This window comes from Zalophus californianus, chromosome 7, assembly GCF_009762305.2.
Source record: "Zalophus californianus isolate mZalCal1 chromosome 7, mZalCal1.pri.v2, whole genome shotgun sequence".
NCBI lineage: Eukaryota > Metazoa > Chordata > Mammalia > Carnivora > Otariidae > Zalophus > Zalophus californianus.
In genome coordinates this window covers 699,035-719,603 of record NC_045601.1, presented here as the reverse complement: position 1 = coordinate 719,603, position 20,569 = coordinate 699,035, and the positions used below count along the sequence as shown (strand labels likewise).

The window sequence follows — 20,569 nt, the reverse complement described above, 5'->3', positions numbered from 1 at the left end:
ATGAAAGTACAGAGGGGGGCATCGAAGGTGACTGATGACAGGGGAGGTCAAGTGGGGGCAGCAGTAAGAAGTACTGCTGGGTTAGAGATGTTCACATGCACCTGGAATCCATCAAACCTCGGAAAATGGCCGTTCTCTTCCCCGGAGAATCAGACCCGTAAGAGTAAGCAGAAGAGTGTGTTTTAACTCAGAAGGCGACCGAGGACTGAGAGGAGCTGGACCGGGGGTGACATGACCTGGGTCATGCCTTCCAGACGGACGCACCACCGATGTTCTGTGGGAGGCAAAGAAGGGCGTGCTCCCCGTTCCTCCTGAGGTGCGCTCGCCACGATGGAAGCCTGCTGAGGCAAGGGCCCTGCTCCACACCCTGCGTCTCACACAGTGCCTGGGACATGGTGCACCCAGAATGTGGCCGAACAAAACAGCTAAATGAACACACGGACGAAAGGGGCACTGCAGCAAAGCCAGACAGGACTTGGCGGTGGAGGAAAGGGGAGGATTTGAGTCACTCGTATGGAATTCAACAACGAAGTGTGTACAGAGTTGGGGAAAGCAAGAGAAAGAGCAGAGCGGAAGGTACTTCCGAGACCTCAAATCAGGTAATACCAACAGGTCACATTTTAGGACGTAGGAAGGTCCAGGGCTCTATGAAGTGCTGGGCACAAGTGCCTGGTTGTTTACTATGTCACATAATTCACATGCTAGCCTTAGGAGGTCTCATTCTCACTTTATAAACGGTTCTAGGAGGCCATACTCTTTACAACCAATGAATCCTGCAAGTTCAGCAGGAAGGTGCATTGCTTAACACGAGCTGTTGCACAAGCTCGCTACCACTTTTTTGGCAGCCACAGTTCACAACTGAGAACTCCCGTGTTGAAGATTCTTTGGGCAACAATGACCATGTTTATGCTGCGCAGCACGGACCTGTTTGTCCTGGATTATCCAGCTCATGATAACACATAAGTGAAAAGAAAACTCTCCTCGACGTTTCCACATTCCAGTCTTTGGACTATTCAACTAATGGCCATTTTAACCATCCATTAAGTTTGACGTGGTTTTCCAAGTTCTGATTACAACTCATCTGATCACAGACATTATTGGTTGCCTCCTCCAAGCCCACCTCCTGATTCCTTGCTGGAAGACCTCTGACTGATAGTCGTGTCTACTCTTTTCATTTGGCCATGTGCTCCAACAAAGGGAGGAGGCAGCCCCAGCCCCAAGGAGTGAACTATGACCCGTCTAGTCATAGACAGGAACCTGATTAAATTATATCAAGTTAAACAAATGTATGTAAAAGTCTGGGGGGGAAGGGGAAAGACAGAAAAAACCTGGGTCCCTGATCAAATGCCTGGAAAACAAAATTCTACTTTTAAAAAACAAAACTAAACAAAACAAAAAAACCCCACTGGTTTAGCTTTTTCAGTTCTTGCACCTAAAAAGAATTTAACTAACAGACTAACAAAAAGAACGACCACACGTTAAGCATTTTGATTGGTTAGGGATGTGTTAAATACATTAATGTCTTTATTTCAAACTTGGTAATTCCTTTCCAAAGAATGCCTACAACGTATTAAAATGCCATTTAAAAATACAACTGCCTTTAGAAGTTTTCCAAAATCTATTTTAACATTTACTCGACACTGTTGTGTCATAATTTCCAGTAGCAAATTCTAATTGTCTTAACTCTAAAAAGAATGATGAGTGATTTCCCTGTATTAGCACCCACTATAAGCATTTATATACTCTATCTATCCTTCCATGTTTCGTACAAACTTTTACACTTTGGGGTCACAGCATGTTAATAAATATGATAACTAGTAAGTATGAAGGTAAAAATCTGGCTTTTACTTGTTTGTTGTTAAAAGAATACAATGGATCTTCAGCTGGAGGCAAAGGCATGGCTGACTATTATGAAGTTTGCAAATCTTCAAAGTCACAGATCTTGGTAAAGTTGAGAAGCCAGCACTGCCATCACTTGTAGTGAGCTATTCACAATAGAGAGCAAACACCAGGGCCAAGGCGACATACGTTTCTGTTTCCTGTTTCACCGCAACCCAGCTGTCCCAGGCAACATCCCAGATCCATCTGCTGGCAATCTGTGATACACAAATTTCAAAAGACCAACTTTAAATTGAACATGTTAAGAAGTAAACTTTAAGTCTATACGGTATCTCAGAAAGTGATATTTAAAAAGTAGTTTGTCCAATCCCCCCTTTCCTGAAAGGGACCCTCTTCTCTTCCTGGAGTGGTCCTTCTCTGACACGGGCACTGGACCTTAGCAGAGTGTCTGGGCACAGAGCCGGGAACGCCCTGTACCTGGGTCTGAGAGTTCTGCATACAGGACTACTCCGCTGTGTTACACTCCCTGACATGGAATTCTCCTTTCCATCCTTAAAATATGTTCAAGGGAAAGTTTATTAGAACTTTGTTTTGAAATAAAGAAATGGCATGGATTATCCAAGCAGACCGTTAGAGAAAATTCTAAATCCTTTGCTTAGCTCACAAAGTCGTAGTGATTTGAGTGCAGCCTACTTTTCCATGGTGGATAGGAATGGCCACAAACCTGTTGTGGTTTCTCCCAAGAGGGTGAGTCTATTTCTCTAGCCCTTGAGTGTGAACTGGTCTTGGGACCTGCTCTGAGCAAAAGAATGGGACATTGTGTGACTTCCAAGCAAAGCCTTCAGAGGTCTTCTGCTCCCACCTGCTCAGAACGCTCTGAGGAGACCCTCACATAAGGAAAGCCACTCAGCCCACTGGAGGACGGTGGCTCACGTGCAGGAGAACCCAGGAGCCCCAGCCAACAGCGAGCACCAGCCACCAGTCACGTGAGTGAGGCCATGTGGGACGGCGAGCCCGTCAGGGAGACCAGCAGGAAAAGCAGCTGCTGTAGCTGGGCTGACCACAGAGTGATGAGCAGATAAACGGCTGTCGTTTTACACTGCTAAGCTCTGGGGTGGTTTGTTGTACGGTACCATTACCCACGTGTGCTACCGAAATATACGGCAAGCACGCAGGTTACTAACCAAGCACACCAGGTTCCCTGCTGCCACGGCATCTTTACACTCCTGCATTCTCTGGTTTCCTGTCCTTCTCCCGGGTCTCTGGCACAGCTGGTTTCTTCTTGACGTTCAGATATCAGAGGGCCTTCCCTGGCTCCAGACAGTCCCAGGGGCCACTCTGCCCTACTCTAATCTCCTCCACGTGAGAAGTATGTGCTGGTGTTCTCTTCTCCCTGGGTGCCAAGGTCACCTCCGTCTTGCTGACTCTCGTGTGGCCAGCAACCCTCTGCCTGCTTCCACAAAGACTGCAGACCGTGACCAGCTGCCACGTGTTGACGGGCAGCTCACTCCAGCTCACAGGGTCTAGTGTATTCATATTTATTCATATTTGTAAATGACCGCGATTGCCTTGCTGCTGACTGAGGCCTTTGTGCCGGAGACCACGTAGAGGGCTTTCTTACAGACCAGCTCATTTAGCCCTCGGGGTAGCTGCAGCCCTTAGGTGTACCATCTCCGTTTTACAGATGAGAACAGCCATGCCCCGGCCGCAGGCTCCGACCGTCGCGCCAGCACTCCCGTTTAGGTCAGCCAGACTCGGAAACCTAAGCTGTACCACTGTCCATCCCATTCCATTTCTTAAACGCTGACCTGCACTGTTTTCTTTCCTCAAGTACAGTAAAAACTCTTGGAGAATCATGGTCTGCGTCTCCCCACTTTCCTTTTCTCAGTACCTAACCTAACTCCCATTAGTGCTCAAAATAAATTTACTGGTTAATTATCAAATGACATTAAATTGTCAAAATTAGTGTGATCAAGGAATAGGATAGCCATATAGTTTAATAAATTATCAACAGAAAATTGCCATTTCTGGGTTAGTACTTTTCAAATAATAAGCACTGAAGGAAGATATAGTCAACAAAATCATCCTTTGTCAGAGAGGCGCCTGGGGGCCGTGGAGGCAGGCAGCACAGGAACTCTCAGGTCACTAGAGGGGACACTGGAGCACTGCCTGGTAGATGCCGGGTCAGGGTGGTACTCACATTTATCGCCTGACCAGTCTTTTGAATAAATAGCACTTTTATAATGAACTTGTAACGGTGATACCCAAATTCTTTCACTGCGGACAAGATGCGGTCTGCTAACTCAAGTGACAAATGAGAGAAGACTTTATCATCATATTTGACATCTTTAAGACTTTCCTTTAAAAAATAGGAAAAACATTTTAATTTTCAAACCAAATATTTTCTACATAAAAATTCAAGAAAACATGTATCTAAATAATACACATAACTTTAAAAAAATAGATGCATTCCTAACCAAATAACATTAAATGAATGTTGTGCTTACCAATTTATTTCAATAACAATGTTGAATAAAGTTTATTTTGGTGTTTAATTACATTCAATTGTTCTTCATTACCAACTCTTAACCAGTTAAGTTTTCCTTTCGAACAGCTAGTGGGGAGACACAGGGGAATTTTAAAACAATGCTTCTGGGAATGCTTAGGTAGATGAAGGAAATCTTTCTCTCATTTCCATATTTGTTAAAACTCAGACTTGAGTTTTCCTAAAGCCTGGGTTTCCTGGACAGGAGCCTGTATTATGTGACTCCTGTCTTCCCCAGTGTCCTTGAATTAAAGCCACTTCTCTAGCTGCTCTCTCTGTGGACTCCAGGGGGAGGCGATCCAAGGTTTCCCGCCATGTCTGCTGTGGATTAATCACAGCTGGGGAGAGAGATGTGAGTCATGAGGCACTAGGCTTTTCCACAGCCCATAAGCAGACTGGACCACCTAATGAGCAGACTGCAGGTACCTTTGACTTACCTGGACAATGATGAATTAACGTGGTTCTGGGTCCTGTGATAACAAATGAGCTCCTACCAGCTAATTTTATAGACACGTAAAACCAAATATATTGCTGGGTTTTTTTTGTTTTGTTTGTTTGTTTGTTTGTCTTGATTCCCTTCTAGAATGGTGCTGGACCTAAAACTGGGGCTAGAAGCATTTGTTTCCCTCAGGCATTGGCTGTGTTTCTGTCTTTCAGACGTTTCACAACATCCACTCTCTCTTCTGGAATCTGCCTAACAGACCTCGGGCTTTGCCCACCCACGTGCTCTTATTTAACAAATAATGAGTGCTTTCTATAGGAAGATAGCCACAAGCTCCAGCAGTATATACTATTTCTGCACCTAGAACTATGTGAATTTTCCGTGAACCCAAGGGAAAATCCCCGGCCTCTTGATGATGCCTAGCTATCCACCTGCATATCCAATCAGCTGTTCCAGGCCCCATCACGCTCAATGCAATTCTGTAAATTATGATATGTAAGTACAATTTGATATCCTACTATATCCAATAAATCTGAACTCAGTCTATGTGGTAAGACCAAGTAAGAGACACACCAAAATGTATATTCTTATGTCACAAATGCTTGCTGTTAGTGTTTAGATAAGAGAAGAAGGTAATCAATAATTATTTTATTATATTAAATTGAGTTGAATTCCTTTATTTCCTGAAGCCATGAGCCATCTGACAATGATACATTAGAAATGTATCTGTCTATGGTAGTAGAGGGAGGCTAGAGGAGGCCTCCTAAACATTCTTCTGTATTAATAAAAGTTAATTCATTTAAATAATTAATTTTGATATGATTAAAAGAGTATTAATTTATACAAAATAAATTAAAGAGATGCTTTCTTCCCAACACCTAGCTCACATCAGTTGTTACTGAAAGAATGCACCTTGTAAACTGAAGGGGGAGGGAACCTGGAAACCAGAAACATATCTGGGGTAGACTCAAGCTTGGTGGAGTCCCCCAGGGGAATGTGGCCATCAGAAAATGCCTGGGTGCCTGGGGCCCAGCACTAGAGACCACAGATGAAAAGGTGATTCAGAAGAAGTGGTCCCTAAAATTTTCTATAAATAAAAAACTTTAATTTTGTCCTTTAAGGAAGATGAGGAAGGAATTCTTTCCATCTGAACAATGTAGCCTTCAGATACCAACACTAGTATAAATAATGTTGGTATTAATATTAGTCTTATAGTATTTTATAAAACTGAAGAAGCTTTTTTGGACTAGCCTGGAAACAAGTGTGTCTTAAATGACCTTCAGATTCCAGTCAGTTTAAGGAAGGGGACCTGTGCATGTGTTGGCAATTGCCTGTCCTTAAATGCTTTAGCGTCCAGGAACCACCTTTTCACACCCATACACAGATTCAGTGTGTTTTGTTTAACTCATTCCTCCAAATATGGGAAAACATGAAACCTGAGGGATAAATAATTTTTGGATAATTACGGGTTAATTAATATATAACAAAAGAATTAAATCTAGCTCACAGCATCAATGTGAAGTATATTTGAGTATGACTACAAAGTACTTTCATATTTTCAGAGATAAATGCTACAAAAAATCAATGAAACATATGGCCATAAATCTTAATACAGTTTATCAAATCCCCAAAGCTAAGATATTGCTATCATATGTATTTATCAACCTACCTTTAATATCTGCTGGGCTTTAGTTTCTACTGAATGAGCTTGGAATTTTTTCAATGGCTCCATTCTATATGAATTAGCAAACTTTAATTTTGCCAGGGCACTCTTCCATTCTTTACCTAGATCAGCAATTGAATCATCAAATGGAGGCTCTACGTACTGAACATCATGAATCGAATCTCTCAGTCTTTCTTTTAAAATCTGTGTATACTGAAACAGGGGGGAAGGAAAAGAGAAAGAGGTTACTTTTTTAATTGTAAAATGAAATTTTAGATTTAAGAACTCTGGTACAATGGGACAGAGCTGACACAAAGTTTGGAAATCCATTCTAATTGATAAAGAAGTTGCTGAATCCTAGATTCAGTGATTCACTCCTGGCTATCAATTGGGTAAAAGAAAAAAGTCTTTCTAGCTAGCCATCATCTATCTATAAACACAAATTTAGATACATATATTTAAAATATCCATGGAAGATACAAAAGAACCAGAAACAAGAGAGACCTCCAGAGAGGGCAACTGGGTGGCTAGGAGACAGGTGTGTAAAGAAAACTTTCTGGTTCTCTACCCTGAGGTTATGAAAATATTATCCTTCATTGTGTTCTTACAATTTTATTTACTTTTATTTGCTTTGAATAAATAATACCATTATTTACATAAGTATTTACATAAATAAGTCTTAAGTTGAAAAGATAACAAAAGTGTATTGATCTGGTGCATACATTATTTTATGGTTTTGACATTCAACATTCATTCTGTGACATTTAACACTCCTTAAAGAAATATTTATTTGGTGCCTCATATGGTCCAGATAAATGTTCTAGGCTCTTAAGTTACAGTGGTGAGCTTCGTTGTAACAGCTAGGGATTAACTGTTCAGCTTATTTTAACTCATAATCAAGGAATCTCCACTCACGGAGGGATCATTCTAATGGACAGGAGGGCTGATTTGACAATTGAAAGCATACAGAAAAATGAATAAACGGATTTATATAGTAGCAAATGCTATCAAAATAAAACCACCTGACTTGGTAGGAACTCACTGGGAAGGACTAATTTAGACAGAGTTCCAGAGAAGGCCCCTCTGAATGAAGTTAGATTTGGGCTGAAGCCCAAAAAGAACAAAGGCTTCAAGGCAAACAGTGTGTTCTAGGAGCAGGTTTGTGGTCAGTACGGGTCAAGGGTTCTGAGCAAGGCAGAGTGGTGACATGATGGAAGCTAGAAAGAACCAAGGAGCAGGTCGTGAAGCACTGAATAGAAAGAACGTGGTGAGCAGTTTGGATTTTATTCTCAGAACAGTGGGAAGCCGCTGGAAAAATTTAAGGACGTGAGTGATATGTTCTACATGACAGTTTTAAAAGGTCATTCTGGCTGGTGTGGTGAACAGATTAGAGGGAGATCAAGGTTGAGATGGAGATAAGTCTATACTTTGTAATGCTTTTTACAAATAATGTTAACTAAGTAATTCTGTAACCAGGAACATGGTTTACATTTATGTAAGGACTTTTATTTCCAAGTAATTTATTTTAACACAAATCTTTCAATTTATTCTGGAGCATTTATTCTTTTGCTATTTTTTCAATGAGGCTTTAGATTTAAAAACACATTTTATGTTTTTAGTTGTTTTTATATAGAACATAAATTATTACTGTTGCAGCCACCTATTAAATTTTTATTTAATAGAGATGTTTATTATCTCTTGAATTTTTCTAAATATATAATACAAGTCTACCTATTTCTATCATCCTTCCTCCTTTTCAGATTTTACTGCAGAGACCAGTAGCTTAAAACGTAAATATTAAAAATCACAATCCTAGGAGTGTTGTGAGAGTATTTATTCTCCACTACTGATGCTTCTGTGTGGCGGAAACTGGCACTGGATCAATACTTCCCTTTCTTTGCCCCCTCTGAGGGGTTTATCTGATTGGCAGGTTCGCAAGAGAAAGAACATGTTAAAGTGCAGATTCTTCCAGCTCTTTCTCTTGGCATCTGATTATATCATTTGTCTGACCACTGCATATGTTTCATCATCTTAAATATATATCATTGTCCAGCTATGGCCGTGACTACTTGGTGAGCTGGTTTAATGTGAGTAGAAATGTTACCATTTGCCAGCCTATTTTTCATCACTAATAGTTTGTTAATGTGGCTATATGATTTTTGAATATTTAACCAACCTTGCATACCTGGAACAAACCCCATTCAAATATAATATACTATTACTATTATTATTATTTTACTGAAAGTTTATACCTTTTGACCTCCTTCACCTATTTTTCTTTTTAGATTTCACATATAAGTGAGATCATATGGTATTCGTCTGACTTATTTCACTTAGCCTACTGTTCTCAAGGTCCACATGTTATTGCAAATGGCAAGATTTCATTCCTTTTTTAATGGCGGAATAATCAATACTTAGGTTGTTTTCATATCTTGGCTATTTATTGTAAATAATACTGCAATGAACATAGGGATGCATGTATTTTTTTCAAATTAGTGTTTTTGTTTTCTTTGGACAAATACCCAGAAATGGAATTGCTGAACTGTATGGTAGTTCTTTTAATTTTTTGAGGAATCTCCACATTGTTTTGCATAGTAGTTGTACCCATTTACATTCCCACCAACACTGCACAAGGGCTGCCTTTTCTCCACATCCTTGCCAACACTTGTCATCTCGTTTTCCAATAATAGCAAATCTAACAGGTGTGAGGTAATACCTCACTGTGGTCTTGATTTGCACTTCCCTGATGATTAGGGATGTCGAGCATCTGCTCATGTATCTTTGGCCATCTGTATGTCTTCTTTGGAAAAATACCTATTCAGAACCTCTGGCCATTTTTTAATCCGGTTGCTAGGTTTTTTTTGCTGTTGAGTTGTAGGAGTTCTCCACATATCTTGGATACTAACCCCTTATTAGTTACATGATTTGCAAATAATCTCTCCCACTCAGTAGGCTGCCTTTGCATTTTGTTGGTTTCCTTTGCTGGGCCAAAGCTTTTTAGTCTAATGTAGTTTCACCTCTTTATTGTTGCTTTTGTTGCCTTTGCTTTTGGAGTCGGATCAAAAAATCATCACCAACACTGTATGCTAAGGTGTTTACCACCTATGTTTTCTTTTTGTAATTTTATGGTTTCAGGTCTTACATTCAAGTCTTTGAGTTTATTTTTATGTACATGTAAAATGCTGATCCAGTTTTCCCAATAACCATTGAAAAAACTGTCCCGTTCCCCACTGTATATTCTTGGAGCCTTTGTTATAAGCTAATTCACCATAAATGTGTGTTTATTTCTGGACTCTGTTCTGTCCTATTGATTTATGTGTGTGTTTATGACAATGCCATACTGTTTTGATCACCACAGCTTTGTAATTTTCTTTGAAATCAAAAAGTGAGACGCTTCCAGCTTTGTTCTTCTTTCTCCATACTGCTTTGGATACTTGGGGTCTTTTATGATTCCATACAAAGTTTAAGATTGTTTGTTCTGTGAAAAATGACATTGGAATTTTATTAGGGATTACACTGAATCTGTAGATTGCTTTGGGTAGTATGTACGTTTTAACATTAATTCTTCCAATCCATGAACATTGAATATCTTTCCATTTATTTGTGTTGTCTTCAGTTTCATCAATGTCTTACAGTTTTCACTGTAGAGGACTTTCACCTCCTGGGTTAAATTTATTCCTAGATATTTTATTTTTAATGCAATTGTGAGATGAGATTGTTTTCTTAATTTCTGACAGCTTGTGTATAGAAATGCAATAGATTTTTTTTATATTGATTTTGTTGCCTGCCATTCGCTAAGTTTATTTATTGAATCTAACAGTTTCTTGGTGGAGTCCTTAGGGTTTATTATATGTAATATCATGTCATACACAAACAGTGACAGTTGTACTTTTTCCTTTCCAATTTGGATGCCTTTTATTTCTTTCTCTTGCCTAATTTCTCTGGCTAGGACTTCCAATAAAATGTTGAATAGAAGTGTTGGGAGTGGGCATCCTTGTCTTGTTTCTGAACTTAAAGGAAAACCTTTCAGCTCTTTACCATTGAGTATGATGTTCACTCTAAGTTTGTCATATATGACCTTTATTATGCTAAGGTATGTTCCCTCTAAACCCACTTTGTTGAATTTTTAGGATAAATGGATACTGAAGTTTACCAAATGCTTTTATTGCATCTATTGAGATGACACAATTTTTTAAAAAATAGGTGAGGAGCAGAGGGAGAAGCAGACTCCTGGCTGAGCAGGGAGTCTGATGTGGGGCTCAATCCTGGGACTCCAGGATCATGACCTGAGCCGAAGGCAGACACTCAACCGACTGAGCCACCCAGGTGCCCAAGATGATACAATTTTTATCCTTCATTTTGCTAATGCAGTCTCACACTGATTGTTTGGGATGTTGACCACCCATGCATTGCTAGAATAAATTCCACTTGACCATGTTTTATGATCTTTTTATTTTTTTATTTTTTATTTTATTTTATTTTTTTAAAGATTTTATTTATTTATTTGAGAGAGACTGAGAGATAGAGAGCATGAGAGGGAAGAGGGTCAGAGGGAGAAGCAGACTCCCTGCTGAGCAGGGAGCCCGACGTGGGACTCGATCCCGGGACTCCAGGATCATGACCTGAGCCGAAGGCAGTCGCTTAACCAACTGAGCCACCCAGGCGCCCTTATGATCTTTTTAATATATTGAAGTTGGCTTGCTAATATTTTCTTGAGGATTTTTGCAACTACATTCATCAGGTTTATTGGCCTGTAGTTTTCTGTTCTCTGCTGTCCTTGTACGGTTTTGGTATCAGGGTAATGTTGGCCTCATAAAATTAGTTTGGAGGTGTTCCTTCCTCTTTTATTCTTTTGAAGAGTTTGAGAAAGATTGGTATTAATTCTTCTTTGAATGTTTGGTAAAATTCACCAGTGAAGCCATCTGGTCCTGACCTTTGTTTGTTGGGAGGTTTTTGATTACTAATTGAATCTCCTCACGAGATATTGGTCTGTTCAGGTTTCCTATTTTAGGAATTTATGTATTTTTTTCTGGGTTGTCCAAATTGTTGGTGTATAACTGCTAATAATATCTTATGATGCTTTCTATATTAGTTGTAATGTCTCTTCTTTCTCCTCTTTCATTTCTGATTTTGTTTGAGCCCTCTCCCTTTTTTCCTTGGTTTCTCTACATAAAAGTTTGTCAATTTTATCTTTTCAATGAACCAGCTCTTCATTTCACTTATCTTTTTTATTGTCTTTTTAGTCTCTATTTCATTTACTTCTGCTCAAATATTTCCTTACTTTTACTAACTTTGGCTCTCATTTGTTCTTTTTCTAGTCTTTCATGTGTAAAGTTAGGTGCTTGAAATTTTTTGTTTCTTGAGGTAAGCATTTATTGTTATGAAATTCCCTCTTGGAAATGCTTTTTTGCATTCTATAAATTTCGTTATGTTGTATTTCCATTTTGTTTCAAGGAATTTTTAAATTTCTCTTTTGATTTCTACAGTAACACATTGGTTGTTCCATATAATGTTTTTAATCTTCACATATTTGTGAATATTTCAGTTTTCTTCTTATAATTGACTTCTTGTTCCATACCACCGTGGTTGGTAAAGATGCTTGGTATTTTAGTCTTCTTAAATCTTTGAAGACTTGTTTTGTGGCCTAACATGTGCTAGGTCCTGGAGAATGTTCTATGTGCACTTGAGAAGAATGTGTATTCTGCTGTTCCTGGATGGAATGTTCTATATATATCTGGTAAGTCCATCTGGTCTACTGTGTCATTGAAGGCTGAGGTTTTATTTTTTGTCTGAATGATCTGCCCATTGATGTAAGTGGGGTATTGAAGTCCCCTATTATTATTGCATTGCTGTCTCTTTCTCCCTTTTAATGTCTTGCTTTATGTATTTAGGTGCTCCTATGTTGGGCACAGTATATGTATTTTATTTTTCTTGTTGGATTTAATTTGCTATAGTTTCGTTAAGAATTTTTGCATCCATGTTCATGAGGAATAGTGGTTTGTTTTCTTGTTATTATTCTGGTTTTGATAGTAGGGTAATGCTGACCCTGCAGGATGAATTGGGAAGAATTCCCATTTCTTCAATTTTGCAGAACACTATATTTGGCAGAAACTCACCAGAAAAGCCATTTGGGCCTGGAGTTTTCTTTATGGAAATGTTTTAAAACTTCACTTTCTTTAATAGATACAGAGGCTATTCAGGGTATCTATTATTTCTTGAGTGAGCTAGAGTAGTTTATTTCTATGTATTAGTTTTTCTAGAGCTGCCGTAATAAAATACCACAGACCAGGTGGCTTGAACAACAGAAATTTATTTGCTCACAATTCTGGAGGCACGAAATCCAAGATCAAAGAGCCAGCAGGGTTGGTTTCTCCTGAGGCCTCTCTCTTGCAGATGGTTGCTGTCTTGCTACCTCTTCACGTGGTCACCCTGCTGCGCATGTTTTACACTGTGTATCTGTGCTTTAATCTCCTCTTACTAGGACATGAGTGAGATTGGATTAGAGCAAATCCTAACAGTCTCAATTTAACTTAGTTACTTTTGTAAAGGCCTATCTCCACATACACTCACATTCTGAGGTCCTGGGGGTTAAAGACTTCAACATATGAATCCTAGAAGAACACAATTCAACCCGTAATAGTGTCTTTCATGGAATTTGTGCATTTCATCCAAGTTGCTGAAATTAAGATCATAGTTGTTTTTAGTATTTCCTTATGATCTTTTAAATGTTTATTGGGTATGTAGTGATTCCTTCTCATTCCCTAATTGAGAATTGGTCTTTTTCTTTTCCTGATTAGTCTGGCTTCAGCAAGGGCTGGCAAACCTCTGTAAAGAGCCGGCTGGTAAATATTTTAGGCACTGTGGACATTGCCACTGCTTCTGCTCCTCCAACTCTCCCCTCCTCCTCCTCCCCCATTTCCATCCATCCTCTTAAATAACCTTTTAAAAATATACAAATCATTCTTAGCTCATAGGCTGCACAAAAATAGGCAGCAAGCCAAATTTGACCCACAGGCTGTTGTTTACCGACTTTTAGGCTGGAAGTTTATCACCTTTATCCATCTTTCCAAAATATCTTTGGTTTCATTAATTTTTTCAGTTCACTATTTCATTGACTTGCACTTTTATTACCAACTTTCTTTTGCTTGAGTTTAGATTTTTTTTAAAAAGATTTTATTTATTTGACACAGAGAGACAGCGAGAGAGGGAACAGAAGCAGCGGCAGTGGGAGAGGGAGAAGCAGGCCTCCTGCTGAGCAGGGAGCCCGATGTGGGGCTCGATCCCAGGACTCTGGGATCCTGGGATCATGACCTGAGCTGAAGGCAGTTGCTTAACGACTTAGCCACCCAGGCGCCCCTGGAGTGTTCTTTCTCTAATTTGAGCTGATGGTTGAAATACTGACTCAAAATTTTTCTAATATACTTATTTAGGGCTATAAATTTCCCTGAGTACTGCAATAGCTACACACTACAGGTTTTGAAATGTTGTATTTTCCTTTTCAGTTGAAAATATTTTTTTTCTTTTATCCTGGGTTATTCAGAAGTGTGTCATTTTATTTTCAGACAATTTGCATCTTTCTATATGTCTTTGTTAATTTCTAATTTATTCCATTATGGTCAAAGAACATACTTTGTGATCTGAATCCTTTTAAAGTTATTGGGACTTGTTTTATGTCCCAGGACATGTTCTTAGTGATGCTTCGTGTGCACTTCTAAAGAACATTTATTCAGCTGTGGTTGCATGGAGTATGCCATAAAAGTGCACTAGTTCAAGTCATTACATTATTGTTCATGTCTTTTATATTTTCATTAGGTTTTTGTCTATTCTGCCAATTACTGATAGGAAGATGTGTTGAAATTTCCAACTGTAATTATGGATGTCTATTTCCGTAAGAATACAGAAGTTTTTGTTTCCTGTATTTCAGAGCTCTGATTTTAGGTGCACAGACATTTAGGACTGTTAGGTCTTTCTGATGAATTGACTTTAACATTATGAAATGACCCTCTTTCTTATAATATTCTGTTTAGAAATGTATTTTGTCTGATACATGCACTCCAGCTCTCTAGTGTTCACATGGTAGATCTTTTTCCATCCTTTCCATTTCAACTTGTGTCTTTATTTACATTCCAAGTGTTTCCTGTAGACAGTATATAGTTTCAACCTGCTTTTATAAGCAATCTGACAACCTAAATTTTAGGTGGGGCGTTTACTTAACTTAATGTCATTGTTTAAATCCTTACTTTTGTTTCCTATTTGTCCCATCTGTTCTTTGTCCCTTTTATCTACTTTTTTAAAAGATCTTATTTTTAAGTCATCTCCACACCCAACGTGGGACTCAAACTTATAACCCAAGATCAAAAGTCACATGCTCTACCAACTGAGCCAGGGAGGTGCCCTGTTCCTTTTATTTTTTTATGATTTCTTCTAAATTAAGTATTTTTCATGATTCCATTGTTATCTGTTGGCCTATTACCTTTATTGTTTTCCAGTGGTAGTTTTAGGGCTTTATATATCTTTATCAGTCTACTTTCAAGGCAGATTATGCCACTTCCCATACTACGAGTCTTACAATGGCATAAGTCCCCTCCCCCCACCTCTCTGGTCTTAACGTTAGAACTGTCATGCATGTTACTTCTACATATGCTACAAGCCCCAAAATATGTTATTTTGTATTTAATCAGCCAATAAGCTTTACTTTTTTTTCTAATTTATAATTTTTAAAGTTATTATTTAAATTTTAGGTAGTTAACATACACTATAATACTGGTTTCTGGAGAATTCAGTGATTCATCATCCCAATAATCCTTAAACAGAAAAAAAAAATATTTATCTACATATTTACCACTTCCAATGCTTTCTTTCATCTAGATACATATTCACATCTCTTATCACATTCATTATGCCCAAAAGACTTCGTTTCACATTTTGGATAGTGCAGATCTTCTGTTGGTGAATTTTTGATTTTCATATATCTGGAAAACCTATTATATTGCCTTTGTTTTTGAAATATATTTTTCACTGGGTATAGAATTCTAGGTTGATGGTCTTTCAACTTTAAAGATACTTTAAAACTAATGAGAGTGCCAGTTTTCTAGCTTGCATTGTTTCTGATCAGAAGCCTGCTCTCATTTTACCATTCCTCTGTACCTAGTTTTTTTCTCCTAGCTGCCTTTAAATTATTAAATCGATTTTAAGCAATTTGCTTCACATCTCAGCATAATATCCATGTTTCTTGTGCTTGAAGTTCATTGAGCTTGGATTTGTGGGTTTATAGTTTTCATTTTTTGGAAATTTCTCACCCATTATTTCTTCAAATATTTTTTGTCTGCCCTGTCTCCTTTCCTCACTTGGGAACTCCAAATATATATATATATATATATATATATATATATTTTTTTTTTTTTTTTTGCCTGAAATTTCCCTGTATCTCATTTATTTCTCCTAACTAATATATATATTTTTTCAGGTCTTCTTTCCATTGCTGCCTCTAAGTTCACTAAGTTCTGTTCTGCAGTGTCAAATCTGCTATTTCTATTCAGTATATTTTACATCTCTAACATTATATTTTTCAACTGTAGAGTTTCATCTGGATTTAACATGCTTGAACATACAAAATGCAGTAACTGTTTTATCACTTAATATAACTGCTTTAATTTAATGAAAACTAACACAATAACTTTTCTGTAGTAACTACTTCAGTTACCTTTTATACTAATTCTATCTTTGCTATTTGTCATTTCTGGGTATTTTTATTGTTTCTTCTAACTTTGAGTTCTATTTTCCTGTTTCTTTGTAGGTCTGAAAATATTTAATTGGACATAAGATACTGTGACTTCTACCTTGGTGTGTTTTTGCATTCCTTTACATACTCTTGAGTTTTCTAGCATGTAACAAGAACAGTTTAATTCTCTTGAGACTTGCTTTTAATCTTGATAGACCAAACTGGAAAAATCTTTTAAGTCTAGAGCTATTTCTTCCCCCAGTACTGAGACAATACACTTCTTAGCACTCTAACCAATGCCCTATGATTTACATGGTTTTCCACTCTTATTGGTGGAAAAACAAATGATTTTGTGTGAGTCCAATGATTTTTTTCTGCTCCTTTTTCTGGGAGCAGGTGGTTTCCTTATTAGACACACTGACGCTCTAACCTGAAGACCTGAGGAAAATCCTTAGATCTTTGGAGCTGTTTGTGCAGCTCCCTCCTAATACTCTGCTCTGCATTCACACCAGCTTGATCTACCTTGGCTCTCAAACCCTTCTCAACTAAGGAAGAGCTCTCCACAGGCGTAGGCCGGAATTCCCTCATCGGGGAGTCAGAGGAAATCTTGGGGATCACCATTCCTCTCCCCCGCCCCCAGAGATTACTACCCTGTCTTGCCTTACATCCCATCAATGGAAAAACAATTGCTTCATACATTTTGTGCTATTTTCAATGGTTTCTGGTAGGAATTACTCCATGTTGGCTGCGAGCTGGAAGTCCTTCATCAGAAATCTGTTTGATTATTTGCCAGGCTGCATTGTTTTAGTTGGAGGAAAGAGGAATTATTTGCTCCCTAAGCCTCTTAAAAATAAAATCTTTATTTTGTTCTTTTTTTATTAAGAGAACACTTTTCTATAGTAATTGCCATCTTTTTCACCCACAATACACTCAAGAGATACGACACTGTATCCTTAACAGTGGCTTTCAACTGCAATGATTCCCTCGGGGATAGAGCATGCATGCATGGTTTGAAAATAACAGTGATTCTAACTTGCTGAAAACTCACATCTCTACCATTTCTTCCTTATATATAATTTTGGCCTTCTGATTCAGTTTTCTTTTTTTTTTTTTTAAAGATTTTATTTATTTGACAGAGAAAGAGACCACGAGAGAGGGAACACAAGCAGGCTTCTGGCTGAACAGAGAGCCCGAGGCCAGCTCGATCCCAGGACCCTGGGATCATGACCTGAGCCTAAGGCAGATTCTTAACGATTGAGCCACCCAGGTGCCTCTTGATTCAGTTTTCCTTTTATTCATTATTTTATCCTTTCATTAAGGAAGAATCTTTGTAATTACTTCTAAAAATTAGGAATGTTTTAAATATATCATTTTTGCATCTACAAAAATAACCTGACTTTAATTATTTAACCTAGTGATACAGCATTTCCTTATGTTGAGCCTGCTTAAAATCCCAAAATAAACGGAGTCTGGTTGTAAGATGCCACTATATTAATAACAATATTATATTAATATACTAATTATAGGCTATTTGGGGCGCCTGGGTAGCTCCATCAGTTAAGCGTCCACCTTCGGCTCAGGTCATGATCCCGGGGTTCTGGGATGAGCCCCGCATTGGGCTCCCTGCTCCGTGGGGAGTCTGCTTCTCCCTCTGCCCCTCTCCCTGCTCGTGCTCGCTCCATAGCTCTGCTCTAAAAATCTAAAGGCTATTTGCTTGTATTTAAGATTTTCAAATGTATGTACACAAGCGAGACGAACCAAGTCTTCAATTTTTTGGTTATCTGTTTAAGGTTTTGGATCTTTGGTTTGAGCAGCTCACAGAACGGAAGAGAAGGCTGAAGAACGAGACACATGAGGCGGCACATCAGTATTCTGTCCTCAGTTTGAATTAATCCCAACCATTTTCTTACGTTATTCCATGGAGCGTTCAACTAATTAGCCACACTTGTGTCTCATCTAACCACAAAGTTAAGGAACGTGACAGTCCCATTAAAACTCTATTGTATGGGAAATGAATTAATCCTCCAAAGGAAAATGGAAGTGCTATTACTAGAAGAAAAAAAATGGATGCGGCACATATAAAATTAAAAGACATTTAAATCGATTAAATTGTGCTGTGTGTCTTCGTGCTTCCTATGCTCAAGAACAGATGAATTCTCTACTACCCAAAAGTTAGAAATTACCCATTAGTGCACTTATTATTCTCAGGTACATTTAGTGAGCATCTGTGGACTGCATTCTGAGTCTCTTCCCTATTTCTGGTCTATTCAAATTTCTTACTCCTGGTGGCCTAAGTCTTAAAGACACATCCGTATCAAATAAACAAGAATGGCCTTGGTCCATAACCCTTTATTCCCAGACTATGGTCTATATACCACGTGTACATATATCCTTTAGGATTCAGGCTTGTTCATTCTTCAAGACCACTTCTGTCATGTAGTAGGAAGTTCCTAAAAGGCACCTTTGTCTGCCTCAAAATACAGAAATTTTTCTTTACTGCTGGTGATCTATCTATAAAACAGACTTATGACCAGGCAACACGGTTGATCCTTGAACAACAGGAAGGTTAGGGGCACCGACCGCCCCCCTCCAGTAAAAAAAAAAAAAAAAGTCTGTAATTTCTGACTCCCCCAAAACTTAAGTCTACTGTTGACCAGAAGCCTTACCAATAAAATAAATAGCTAACGAGCACATATTTTGTATGTTATATACTGTATTCTCACAATAAGGCTAGAAAAACAATTTGAAAAGTCAAATTGTTATAAATCTCAAAAAATTTTTTTCAATATACTTATTGAAAATAATCTATGTAAGTGGATCTGAATGGTTGGACCTCATGCCGTTCAGGGGCCACACTGCACAGCACAGCTTTTGGGAGCATGAAACTTCACTTCCAACAGATTAAGGTTTCCAGCCTCGCTCTGCATTTGGTTGTGTGAAATTGCTCTATTTTTCCTCCTCTAGTCTGTTCTTTCCTTCGTAAAACGGAGACACCACAGAACTGTCATTAGAGCCGACATGTTTTCATTCCTTGCAATGTTTTAGGAACATCAGCGCTTCGCTCTCTCTCCTTCACCTCGGAGATTATGGGTCCCCCGAAGTAGGTGGCAAAGGACACCTCGCGACAAGTGGACCAGGATTCCCAGGGCAGACATGCCAGCCTCAGCTCCAGCCTTACAGGTCCCTGCCCTTGGACAAATTACTTCCTCACGTAATGTCTCAGTAAAAGGAGTCTCCATCACAACAATGGTGTTCGGACTATGGTCTCACAGAACTGAAGTTATTCCACCCATGAAAGTGAACGGCATCTTCCACTAACTCCCGACAGTAAGTCTCACATTCGTACATTCGTCCTTTCCTCCTGCAGGTCCCTCAAATACTGAAACTGCAGCTGTTTCTGCAAAACGCAACACATCGGACCCTCGCCCTTGTCAACACAGCCCACGTGTGGTCCTGGATGCAGAGCCCGCGGAGCACAGGGAAGGGAGAGGGAGGCCGGAGGCGAGCGCGAGCCCCGGGAGCCCGGGGAGCACAGGGAAGGGAGAGGGAGCCTGAGGAGCACAGGGAAGGGAGAGGGAGCCTGGGGAGCACAGGGAAGGGAGAGGGAGGCCGGAGGCGAGCGCGAGCCCCGGGAGCCCGGGGAGCACAGGGAAGGGAGAGGGAGCCTGAGGAGCACAGGGAAGGGAGAGGGAGCCTGGGGAGCACAGGGAAGGGAGAGGGAGCCTGGGGAGCACAGGGAAGGGAGAGGGAGGCCGGAGGCGAGCGCGAGCCCCGGGAGCCCGGGGAGCACAGGGAAGGGAGAGGGAGGCCGGAGGCGAGCGCGAGCCCCGGGAGCCCGGGGAGCACAGGGAAGGGAGAGGGAGGCCGGAGGCGAGCGCGAGCCCCGGGAGCCCGGGGAGCACAGGGAAGGGAGAGGGAGGCCGGAGGCGAGCGCGAGCCCCGGGAGCCCGGGGAGCACAGGGAAGGGAGAGGGAGGCCGGAGGCGAGCGCGAGCCCCGGGAGCCCGGGGAGCACAGGGAAAGGAGAGGGAGGCCGGAGGCGAGCGCGAGCCCCGGGAGCGCGGGGGAGGAGAGCACGAGGGCGGCGGCGCGCTCCCCGCCACCAGCCCCGCGCCGCCCGCCACCGCGCTCTGGCCCCGCCTCCGCACTCACTGCCTCCCTCTCGAACATGCTGGGCCTCCTCTCCCTCCGAGGCGGCGGCGGCTGAGACGCGGTACTCGAAGACGGCTTCCCGCCTCGCCCGCGTTTCTCCATGCTGCCGGCGCTCCACCACGCCCAACGGCCCGCCTCCACCCGCCCCAAACGCCTCGGCTGCTTCCCGCGAGACTTCAAGTCCCGCGCCTGCGCCGCGCCGGCCAGA

General features: G+C 40.3%; 1 protein-coding gene across 2 annotated transcripts; it reads right to left on the bottom strand.

Annotated features, from left to right (window-relative positions):
* Positions 1-1,485: 1,485 nt before the first annotated feature.
* Positions 1,486-20,525, bottom strand: TCTE3 (t-complex-associated-testis-expressed 3). Of its 2 annotated transcripts, none has more exons than XM_027603328.2 (4): positions 20,362-20,525; positions 6,496-6,702; positions 4,040-4,198; positions 1,486-2,096 (listed from the first exon to the last, which is right to left on the bottom strand). In XM_027603328.2, the coding sequence occupies exons 1-4, from the start codon at positions 20,461-20,463 to the stop codon at positions 1,986-1,988; spliced, it is 579 nt and encodes a 192-aa protein (XP_027459129.1). In that variant the 5' UTR covers positions 20,464-20,525; the 3' UTR covers positions 1,486-1,985. The 2 variants fall into 2 exon arrangements, with proteins under 2 accessions (XP_027459129.1, XP_027459130.1); XM_027603329.2 differs by having other exon boundaries at positions 4,040-4,141.
* Positions 20,526-20,569: the final 44 nt, after the last annotated feature.